Here is a 12,176-nt window from a genome sequence, read left to right on the forward strand (position 1 = left end):
GAACAATCACTAGACTAAGGCTTGCTAAGTCATATAATTGATATAAATGCGGAATATGTGGTGGGTAATTTGTTAGTGAAGATACTATAGCTTGCATTTTATGATACTAAGCTCTCATAGAGAGCTAAATCATGATGCTCCTACAGCAGCAGGTCTTTTAACAATTCTTGTACTAAACGATTATATATAATAGAGTATTACGGCAAGAAATGTTAAAGTTCATTAACTTAAAAGTTGAAAGCTCTCCCACTAAAAATGAAATAAATCACAGTTACCATAGTACGCAAGCATAAAATTGTACGGTGTCCACAAAGTGATAAAGGAGACTTTTAGATTGAAACAACTGATGATAAATTCTGTTGATACATGCTATGCATTGATATGGATATCTTACGGGGACATTGTCTAGTGATATGTGATATCTATTATGCAAGTTATTACTTATATCTAATCTTGATAAAGCGAGAGCACTGAAGTCTGAAATCGCGCAGTAATTTCCGCTAAGAATCAACTTTTAAAAGTTATAAGACAGTTCTCATTCTTAATATAACGATCAATTTTGAGTACTACCCAACTTGATACGCTGTTATTAAGCTCTAAAATTAAATTTAAAACACTGTGATTATTAGTATCATTTTAGATTTTTATTACAAAGTTATGTATCTTCAACTAAGAGTAAACCCTAGAAAGTAGATAGACTCCATTATCAAAAGCTAAAGCAATAGCCGTGCGAGATTGGCGGGTATAAAATAATAATATATATATATTAACTTCACATACTTTAAAAAATCATGTAGAGAAGTCACAGTGTCGTTGTTAACATCATTTTAACTATTAATTAACTACTTAATATTACTCGATTGAATAGTTACAGCGCTTCCGTGTCACCATGGTAACGCATTCCCTTTCTCTTATTTACGTACTATCTACGTCTTACGTTACAGTATATATGAATTTAGTCAATACGATCTTGTTTCCTTTACATTGACGGAGGCATTTCTATAATATTATTATTTTATTAATTATTTGTAGCAAATAGACTATTGTAATAGTTATTAGTAGATTGATCAACAAGTAATTTGAAGAATCATCGTTCGAAAGACTTTTGGACGATATTATACGATATTCATTTCTGAAAAAAAGCTATGATCGATAGGACCGAAAACGTCAGCGTTAGGCTTTAGAGCCGTAACCCTAAGATAACTTACAAGCAAGAATTAGGTAAGCTCTGATTCTTCTTATAATTTCTAGTGATGATTATTAGGTAATAAATAGATAGTTATATGCGATACATGAATCAATTATCATATAACGTAAAATTTCGTACAAATGGCTGTCTATATGTAATACAGAATATCAAGAGATCTGTTCTTGAATACAATATTGCTGAATAATAACATTATATTGCTAGTCCTTCTATTCTAGAGTATACATTACCGTTTCAAAATTATAAAATCTAAATGTTACTTAACGTAAATCCCTTGAAATATTATTACTTATATGCTATGATACATATAATAATTTTGTTCATAATCCTTACTGAACAACTTTAACAAATGATTCACCCCATAATTATCAAAGTCCAAATAATGTTAGATAAATAGTAGAAGATTATTTGGTATGTCGTGAAATAAGATATTCTCCAATCTATAGCTATGTTACAGTCAATTAAATGGATGTATGTTCTTAAATAAGGGTGATATATATAGCACATCTTTCGCTTATGAATTAAAAGATATTAGCATGTCTATAATAATTCTGCCGATAAAATTTATGTTCGGTAGATAATGGCTACGTAAGAATTACTAAATAAAATAAATACAATGGGAACGATAGTATCAACGCAAAAAGATGGATTACGCTCGTTACCTAGTCATCGAACATTTCTATCGAGGTAAATAATATAACATAATATGTGTATAGCATCATAATACAGCGCACATCTAATTCTCTAAAGTAGGAAGGGGTTTACTTTTCTGTCGATTTATAATGTTAAACTTCTATTTAATTTCAGCAATGCAATTGACTTTCAAAAAGAAATAACTAAAACATCATTTCCTCATTATCAGTACAAAACAGGTAAAGAAGAGAGTAGGATATGTATTATTACTATTTTAAATAAGATTGTTAACAAACTCCACTTTTCTTTTTTATTTAAAAATTTTCATATTAGCTAACGAGGGCTACATTGCTCAAAAAACAAAATCGTTCGTAGCAAGATTACCACCTGTTGATCATCCAGTTCTTGATAACTTGAATCATTTTGATGATGATTATGCAGCAATTCCCCCCAAAAATAAAGTTCATGTTACCTTTATTGATAACAAAAATACAGATCAAAATTTTAATCCAACAGCATCAGAATATCCCGCTGCAGTTAATAAAATTGCCTATAATACAGCGATAGAATTAAATGCACAGCGGTGGTATGGTGGCCAAGTTTTACAACCTTATACACCTAGTACAGCACAACTTGAGTTAGGAAAGCGAATAAATGATGATTATGTACATCATAATAGTGATGGACTGGAAGGTGATCATTTGCATAGGACTGGTATAGCAAATGATGAGCTTAATAGATCATCAAAGGAAGATAAATTATTATACACGTATCTCAGGGGAGATGCAGTTCAACTTGAAAGGTTAGTCCAAAAAGTTCATCATATTTACTTTACACTCATGCCATCTATTACATTTTGTGATTTGTCTCGTTGTGTATTCTACAATGATACGTTAGTAACATTGAAATAATTTAATTTTGATCACTTATTGAATTTTTCTCGCTAATTTATTGCTGTTAGCAATTTATTAATTGTAATTATGACTAGATGTGGCTAATAAGAATAAGAGTAGTATCTTAATTAATCTAAAATTTTGAAATTAATTTATTGTTGCTATTTATTTTGACAATTGAGATGAATTAAATAGTGTTTTATCACGTTATAGTCAACCAAGTAAAAGTCCTAATCTAATTCAGCTTTTAGAGTAACATTTCTACTTAAGCAGTAGTGGATGTTTAAATTTTAAATAATAATGCTTTAATTTAGCAAATAATATAATTGTATACTGTAATATGCTAATGAATCTATGCCATTTTTAACAGATATCCTAAGGGCAATATCATTAAGAGCAGAATTAATGAATACGCAAATGCTGTTAAAAACTTTAATTCTAGGTATTTCAATTTATTGTTTATAATGGATATAGATCTGTGAGAAAATTTTCAATAATAAACTAAATTAATTTCCTAATTATGCAAATCTATATCAATGGTAAATATAAAGTAAGCTAAAATCTCACCAGAATAACATAAACGGACAAGACTCTGACGAAAGCCCCAGAGATGGAATAAAAACCAAATTACTAACATTAGATGATTTAGAACCTGCTTATACAAGAGTAAATATATTAATTTTTAAAGTTTATTGATGAATATAGATTAACCGATATTTTTATTTTAATGCTAAACAATAACATTTATCTAATGCACTTAATTTCAAATTTTTTATTATATCCAATAATTTAGGATATTATTTTAACTCCAAGAGTGTTGCAAAATGGCAGCAATCGATCAGGATCACGAAGTAAAAATCGTCAAAGCAACAGTCAAGGGTCGGCAAGTCGTCGTAGTTCAGGTCGAATGGCAACAGCAGGAGAAGGCAGAAAAAACATTAGAGGATATTCTACTAGAGATTCTGCGTCCAGATTAGGTAAAAATGATTATAAGCAATCATCACCTAAAACTGGTAGGAGAAGTCGAGCAGGATCCCCGTCTAAAGTTAATGGAGGCAGTCAGAAAGAATTAAGCCAATCGCCTGCCAGCAGACAAAATAATGATTCAGCAGCAAGTCATGAAAGTAGTCGAGAATCATCTCCATATCGTAGAATTCGTTCCACATCTCCGGTTGGGAAGAGTAATATTGATCATACTACATCTAATAATAAATCATTACTACCTCGATCTAAGTTTACTGAAAGTAACGAAGCTAGAAAATTAAGACATGAGACGTTAAAAATGTTGGCCGATGATAGTATTGCCTTAGGTAAATAGCATTAGCTGATCTGTAGATTAGTTTACGGTATAAGTACGATTACGGATGATTTATCATCCTTTTAATGCATTTATTTGTGCCTATTAATGGTTGTTTGTAATTAATCTTAGGTGATAATTTAAGGAGCGATTTTGTACAATATCAAAATGAAATTGAACGCTTGCGTTATCATGCAGAAGTTCATGTAAGTTAAGGAAATGAAAGCTTAATTAAGACAGTTTTTCTTATAATTGTATACTTAAAAGGACATATAATTAAAAGTTATGATGGCAGTATTACAATTATCGTAATATCATATCCTCTTTATTTGACAGCTGATGTATTTGATTTGATTTAATAGCAGTATAAAATTCATTGATTTGTTGAAGAATTGACGCCAAAAATTTATCTATTTGTAGATTTGAATGTGTTGTTTTATATAAAATTTACAGTAATACTAATTTATTTATGGTTGGAGTTAAACAGTCAAAATTAAACTCATATTATTTCTGAACTCTTCGTTTAGTATGAATTATCATTAGGCGAGAATTTTAATCCGCCGCGTGTGGTGGTAAGTTCATGACCGATATAATTCTAGGATAAATACTCATATTTCAATAACTATTAACGACCGGACGATTGCAAATAGGTTTTCAATATTATTATTCTTTCTAACAATTTGTTACTATAGCTTCTATCTTCGAGCATTCAGTTTGGTGATGGCCTAAAACGAGCCGCTCTGAAACATACTATAATCATCCATTATGTAATTAACCGAAAACTATAATTTAGAAATAGAATATATCTAAAAGATGCTTTGAATTATGATATTGACAAGTGTAATTAATATCGCAAAAACTGAACAGCTTTTTTAATTCTGCTATTTTAATACCAGGACTTTCAAAAAGCTACCTTCGATTCGCTAATTGGTTAGTTGCAAGTTATAGTTAAGCGTCGAGTACCTCTTTTGCTAAATGTCTATACTGTAAAGCGGTTAACTTGATTAATAGAATGGAAAATACGTGCGACAAGGAATTAATGTGTTAAAATATTATCTTTCAGAGGAAATTAATAAGAGGGTAAATCAATACAAGGATGGCTGTCGAATCAAGTCGTTAGCTTTATATTGCAAGGTATTGGATTTGATAGGTTTTAAACTACATAATAAGAAGAGAGTATGATAGGATAATAAGAAATCTTCTGTTAATAAGTATTTATGTCAATCAACACAGGGAGGACCTGGCTACATATATTTCTTAAGAAATGAAGTTATTACGGATAAGAAACTAGTTTATAACGACCCAATCGCTCAGTAAGTTATAATATATACTGAATATACAGTATATAGCGTACTATGGATGGCATGTGCACCTGCTGTTAAAATGGAATTGCTAAAGATAGTGGTACTGGATCTCTTTGATATTAAAATAATAATTACTGATTTTAACTGTATTCTGGATTATACAAACATTAGATTCTTTCGCGATGTTAGCCGAATTATGAGTAAATTAGGACCCAATGTAACGTCTGTGCATGTTATGGGGTGTAATCTAACTGGAACAAGTAGTGGGCATGAGGTAATTTTAATTTTGTTTAGAATAACAGTTAGGCGATATATTCAAATATTGGTGTATGCACTAAGTGAGGCGCGTCTATCTGCTAGTTAACTGTTGAAGACACAGTAATTTAAAATAAATTCATATCGAATTATGTCCATGATATTGAATAATATTAGTATGAATCAATGTATTCTAAGGTCGCAGTGATACGAATAACTAATTTGAAAAGTTTATAGATATTTAAGCCTAATTTATATAATTACAACTTGCAAAGGAAGGACAGAAGTATTCATTATGCCTGTTTTGTTGCGTGTTATTGAAATTAACCGCAAGTTAATCATTCTATTTATTGATAATTTTCATAGCTATTGCAACTCATTCAGAAGGTTATGGAGCCAACTAAACTAACTATCTCAGCACCTGTTGAGCAATCACAAGCTGGTAAGTAGCAGATAAATGTTGAACTTTGATTCTGAAATAGAATTGATATAGTATAAATTCTAATGATGATGCACTATGTCTAGGTTCCGAAATGATTAGTCAATATTTTGATATCAAAAAATATCGAGAATGGAAAGATAAAACGACAAGTTTCATTTATTCGAAAAGATTTAGCAAAAGAAAATTACATTTGAAGTTTTAAAAATATAGGCGAAATTGTATTCAAATAAATCATGACATATAATTAGTACTGTACAAGTAATTTATTACGAATAGCTAAATGGAATTACTGTTGAAATGAGCTTGACTGTTATATGGATGTTTTATTCGTACGTTCACTAATTTTCAAAAGGAATTTGATCATTTATAACTGAAGATGATTTGATTCTTAAAAAGTACTTTTTTATGGTACAAATGTTCTTTATTTATTTCTGTATGAAATGTTTTAATAGCAACACAAATAAAACAAGAAAAGATATATTTATATTGCATGACAGTTCTAGATAGATATACGTATCAAGAAAATAATTCTCCCGAATGATTTCTAATTACGAAATTGAGTAATTGAGCATGTGTTTGATTTAGTTTACCTGTTACAGTAGGCAGTATAGCATACGGGTACAATATAATGTTTTGTTCAGAGAATATACATTATTAATAATAATTTTACAGTGATAGAGAAAAGATACGATTTGTTACTCAGTTATTTTGATAGTAGTCGACAATTCTCGTAAGGAAACACGACCTTGAGAGATTAACATTCGAATAGTTTGCTGTCAATTAAAAATAGAGTTGTTACCATTATGATAGCGCAAGTTACAATAATTAAGATATGCACAAACAGGCTTCAAGATGCAGCTATATTTATATTAATTAATCAGTTATGAATAAAGACTGAGATTGTAGGTGTAATTATATATGTATGTTTATTACAACAGGTATTGTTTGGTATTATAACTAACCTACGCGTAAAGTGCCCACATGCTTTCGTCATTATGACTTAGTAATACTGTAGCAATGTTATTTGTGCATGTTACGTTAATTTACTACTACAAGGCGTAGGTACACCTACGAGCATATAACAGATCTGATGTTAATAGTCTACTTGGAGATTCGAGTACAGTTGCTAAGATATGCTAATACTGTAGTATGATCGAAATCTTCTATGATTTGTATTCTATTATAGCTAGCAGCGTTAGTACTTTACTAAGCATTAACTTACTCATATTACTATAATATTATCTAGTCACGTCACGTTAAGTTAATTTGCTACTGCGACAAGCAATAAGATACATAAGCATACCTACATACTGTACTGTATGTTAGAATATACGCATAAGAGATCTGAGGTTGTTAATCGTCTATTTGATCAAGTCTAGTTGAAAAGTATAAAGATATGGTTGCAATTCGACTAGGTGGTATGTACTGTGCTGTAGATATGCCTAGGATCAAGGAGGAACCCATATAAGATTGAAGGTATTAATACAGTAGTATATTTTAGAGATCGAGTACTGTACAGCACAGTAGATAAAGTGCAAAGATATGGCAAAAACTCGATTAAGTGAGTAGTACATTTGATATCTCGCGACGAATTTAGTGTCTCCTGCAAAACTATGACCGTCATCTTATACATGTGATTTACTACATCCTAGTAAATTCAATTCTTATCCTATCCTCAATCTACTTATTGTAGTAAGGACGTACACACTCTCTACGAATTAAGTATATATATAACCTGGTCTTGATGGTGCCGGTTCCTATCGAACTCAGCTCGAACCCATTGCGTCATGTCACGTCGCTGGTTTTGGTCTTCAATTCGGCGTATAACTCTCAGCATGTCCCTATATAGTGTCAGTACTTGGCTTCGCAGCATAAACTATGTTTACCCATTTTGTAATCGCCAAATACAGATAAATAGATACATTAACATGAGGCAGATAGCTGTTCATCGTTGAAAGAGTGTACAAAGATAGAGCATGTCGTCTGAGCACATATTGTGCAAATATGGCAGTACAGTATTTGCAAAGGCAATCGATAATATAACCCATCAAAAATGACGCAATTAATGATATTATTATTCAAATTTCACCTGTCTAAATGATGGGATAGCAGACGGAATCTTAGCCATAGCTCTACCAAATAATATAGAGGATCAATAGCCTTATTTGTAGTCTTTATAAGCCGATGTAAAGGTTGAAGATTTGCAGTTTGGTAGCAGCTCCTGCCATAATTCCTGATGAGCTGGAATGTTTACTATACACAGTGTACAGTGTACAGTGTACAGTACAGTACTATACTGTACACTGTACGCATTGTACTGTACTGTACAGTAGAGATCCGGGGATCTGAGTAACAGTACTGAAGACTCTGTCAAATGAGAGCAAAGGAGGTGTCACTTTAATAGCCTAAAATTAGTGACTCTACCAGTAAATTCGCTACTTTTGCAGTGACATCTGTTTCAGAATAGCCGGTATCAGCACGGCCAGAGCAAAAAATATGTCTCTACGACGTCCCCAAAATATAATCTTCTATTAGCAAGTGAGCCAAACAATATAGAGGATCAATAGTCTTATTTGTAGTCTATATAAACCGATGTAACGGTTGAAGATTTGCAGTTTGGTAGTAGCTCCTGCCATGGATGATTCCTGATCAACTTGATTATTTACTGTACTGTTCCCTTTGCTTGTCCACTGTACACTCGTCAGTAGGCAGGTTGAGAGATCTTGGGATCTGAGTAAAGTACTATCACTGTTTGTATAAATTGAGAGCAAAAAGATGTCAGCGTAACGTAGCAAAAATACTGGCTCCATTAAGTCAGCGATCCACTTTCGGGGTGACATCTTTTTAGAATAACCGGTGTCAACACGACCACAACAAAAAATGTGTCACTACGATGTCCTAAGAGTATAAGGTCTATTACCGAATGAGCCGCTTCTAGGGTGACATCTGTCTTGAACAGGCTGGATTCCATTCGTTTACACTGTGACAAGAATTGCAGATCGATTGGGATTTCTAGTCAAGACTATAGACTGCGGAGGCTTGACACAACGCTTGATAGCCAGGCGGCAACTTACTCCATGCAGCAACGCCTTCATCGTTTGCATCATCCTTTTGCTGTATTTTCATTGGTTGTAGCTTTTGACCTCGTCATTGAAGACATCAGTAAGAGATAGTGGTTCGATACATGTGTTAGCGTGATATATTATTGTATAGAAAAGGATAGGAAATAGCGGCTATATAAGAGCTTACGATAATCTCTTCCAACATGGATTGACAGTAGCCATTGCATGCACCAAAGGTACAGCAAATGCCTTCCAATTGAGAAGATTTAAATAATTTTGATCTCATCTACTCGATTCATCTATTGTTAATTATCCTATCCAATATTCTAACTGAGTTTTGATGGCATTACTATCGGTTGGAACGAGTAGTCGTAGCTGCCATTATCCTCTACGACGTGTCGCCTACTCGGCATCATGCCAATTTCATCATCATTACTATGATGAGAATTCTTCAACATGGCAACCAAATCATCATTTCCGTGACTTTTATTACCCTACGAATACTGGACTGTCTAGGTTGCAATCCAAGATAAATCATCAACGACAGATAACTACTTGGCAATCGCCTCTTGTTGCCAATCATAAGGTAATCCATCCGTTCATGATTTTGTCTCATTTTTTTCGATAGCACTGTATAGCAACGTTAAACGGTAGTGGTGTATATTGCATTGATCGGATCCGATAGGATGATGGCGTTATTAGTCGCTATCATTCTAATAGCAACTTTGCGCAAGTAATTAGAATGAATGAATGAAAATCGATCGAGTCATGATAGCCATGTTTATATGCAATAATTTTGATGCTACAAGATAGAAAGACGATCAATAAGTTTCGTCTGGCCAGTCTAATAATCTCTCGTACTCGAATAGTAGCAGATTGTTTCCGTTTTGGTTTGCATAGGCAATGAGGCCAGTAAACCATTGTACTAGATACAGTAGGTCTTGATGAAGGTCAAATAGGCTTTTAATAATCGTCTGTCATTTTTGCCATTGGATTGTCAGGAATCATTCATGTTAGCTTGCCCCCCACCTGGTAATGATATGAGCGCTTATCGTAAAAACTCGTCCTCGCTGATGGCATATCCAACATCCAACAAAGCATCATGGAACCATGGCATCGTCAATACGCGTCGATCAAAAAACTCCAGCAATTCGACTCTCTTAACCGACAGTGATAAAATGAAATCTGGTGTCAAGCTACCTGTAATAAAAGACAAATTAGCTGGTCGTGTAATAAATGATTGCAATCATTTACATTGTGAGTTAGGATTAAATAATTGGATTTCAAAGGGATATCATCGAAATAAACTACCCCAATCGAAGGATCCATCATATGTATATCATGGCTCTCCTATGCTACAAGTCAACAATATTGAACAGGTAATGATGAATCATTCTGTTCCAGCTTGGACGCTTTCAATATCTGATAATCATCAGTGCTGTAAAGAGCAATCAATAGTAAATAGTAAAAGTGAAAAGAAACTTAAAGACGATACTAAGACACTTCCATCAACAGCTCAGTTGGAAGTAATCAGAGAGAGACTTTCATTTGAGGTAATAGAACGTAGTAGCATTTAGCTAGTAATATGTAATTGGCTTTAAAATTATTTCCATTTTCTAATAATTCAATATCAAAATTAAACAACATGTGGATAAATGGTTTCCAATCTCTTCTTTTATGGTCTATCTAGCTTCCAGACTTTTTTACTGCAAAGCAGAGTTATAGTATTTACAGTGATAATATTGTCTTCGAAAACAAACTATTAAATATTAAAGTCAGGTTAGTACTGATGAATTATGGACGGTCTTGCTTTGCTAGAGAGAGCAGAATGATCCTTTGTTGCATTATTATTTGCAGTGTTTACTTTTTTTAATACTGATGTTGTAATAGCATTGTGGGTATCATAGAAACAGGTTATGTACATGTTCTGAATGGATGTTCTGTAGGGGTTTAACATCATACAAAATGATGGTCGCTACGATGAAAGGAATGTGCAGAGCTTACTGCTGTAATTTAGTTTTTGATGTACTCAAAATTACCAAGCATCACGACGATGGAACTATTCGTATTAGATGGAGAGTAACTGGACTTCCACGACATCAAGTTGCATTACTAATTTGGCCATTTATTCAATCGCCCAAATGCAGGTATATTTCAAATATTGTAGTATTGCCATGATGAGGTGTGCATACCTGTTGACTAGTTTAATTTACCGATATCCAGTAATATTCCAGCACAAAGTGTTATTGTAGTTATGCATATGTTAATGTTACTTTAGTTGTATAACAGGTAAACAGTGCTACTATATGCACATCACTGCAAATGAATGCCATTGTGTTATAATTTATCTTTTGTCGTGGATATTAAATTTTTAGATATTTTGAATGCTTTTCGGTCTTACGGGTTGGAATTAATGGTGTAATTAATCACCATCGCCTAGACAAGGTAAATACTGTATAAACTTGTATGGTACAGTCTTTTTACAGTACAAAATATTTTTACATATTTTCAAACGCGAAATTTTTTCGAGAACTCTTTGAGTTGTAGCTCAGTGTAATTAACTCTCATAGAGTAGACAATAAAATAATGTGTTTAACTTATGGTTAGGTTACGCCTTCTGATTATCCTGAGACTACTCAGCGAAATCTATGGCTACCGGTCTAGATATCTGGATCAGATCCTATTCGTGACAAAAAACGCAAATGATTTTACAATATTAATGTCAGTTAATGATAGGAGTCATATCTAAATTCTTATTTCTATTTAAAAGTAATTTATGAAAGGTACTATAAAGATATACTTTTATTCGTAACTGATGCGTACTTTTCCTTGAGCTGTATTGTCTTTACAATCTCTGTTAATATTTTTCACAAATCTTTTCTATGTATCCAATATTTTAAACTACAACTTGATGCAAATATATCACTACATTGTTTGTGGTACGGATCTTGATAAGTAGCCTACTATTTATATAACCTATTTCAAATTGGTATTACAAGATTTGTAACCATCATGATAAAATTGTCTTCAAAGCAGAATATTCACTAATACACTGTTTGAAAATTCTTGATCTAACACCGTTA

General features: G+C 32.5%; 2 protein-coding genes across 2 annotated transcripts; both read left to right on the forward strand.

Moving 5' to 3' along the window:
• Nucleotides 1-1,823: 1,823 nt before the first annotated feature.
• TRIADDRAFT_53430 (uncharacterized protein) lies at nucleotides 1,824-6,233 on the forward strand (the record flags this gene model as incomplete). Its single annotated transcript, XM_002109383.1, has 14 exons — nucleotides 1,824-1,894; nucleotides 2,015-2,079; nucleotides 2,174-2,642; nucleotides 3,104-3,175; nucleotides 3,285-3,399; nucleotides 3,527-4,043; nucleotides 4,163-4,236; nucleotides 4,558-4,602; nucleotides 4,927-4,960; nucleotides 5,094-5,164; nucleotides 5,264-5,343; nucleotides 5,506-5,608; nucleotides 5,956-6,031; nucleotides 6,115-6,233. The coding sequence occupies 14 exons, from the start codon at nucleotides 1,824-1,826 to the stop codon at nucleotides 6,231-6,233; spliced, it is 1,911 nt and encodes a 636-aa protein (XP_002109419.1).
• A 2,875-nt stretch (nucleotides 6,234-9,108) lies between these two features.
• Nucleotides 9,109-11,757, forward strand: TRIADDRAFT_53431 (uncharacterized protein; the record flags this gene model as incomplete). Its single annotated transcript, XM_002109384.1, has 8 exons — nucleotides 9,109-9,193; nucleotides 9,429-9,679; nucleotides 10,095-10,472; nucleotides 10,530-10,646; nucleotides 10,784-10,872; nucleotides 11,040-11,240; nucleotides 11,469-11,538; nucleotides 11,701-11,757. The coding sequence occupies 8 exons, from the start codon at nucleotides 9,109-9,111 to the stop codon at nucleotides 11,755-11,757; spliced, it is 1,248 nt and encodes a 415-aa protein (XP_002109420.1).
• Between the last annotated feature and the right edge of the window lie 419 nt (nucleotides 11,758-12,176).

Source organism: Trichoplax adhaerens, genomic scaffold, assembly GCF_000150275.1.
Source record: "Trichoplax adhaerens TRIADscaffold_2 genomic scaffold, whole genome shotgun sequence".
Taxonomy (NCBI): Eukaryota; Metazoa; Placozoa; class Uniplacotomia; order Trichoplacea; family Trichoplacidae; genus Trichoplax; species Trichoplax adhaerens.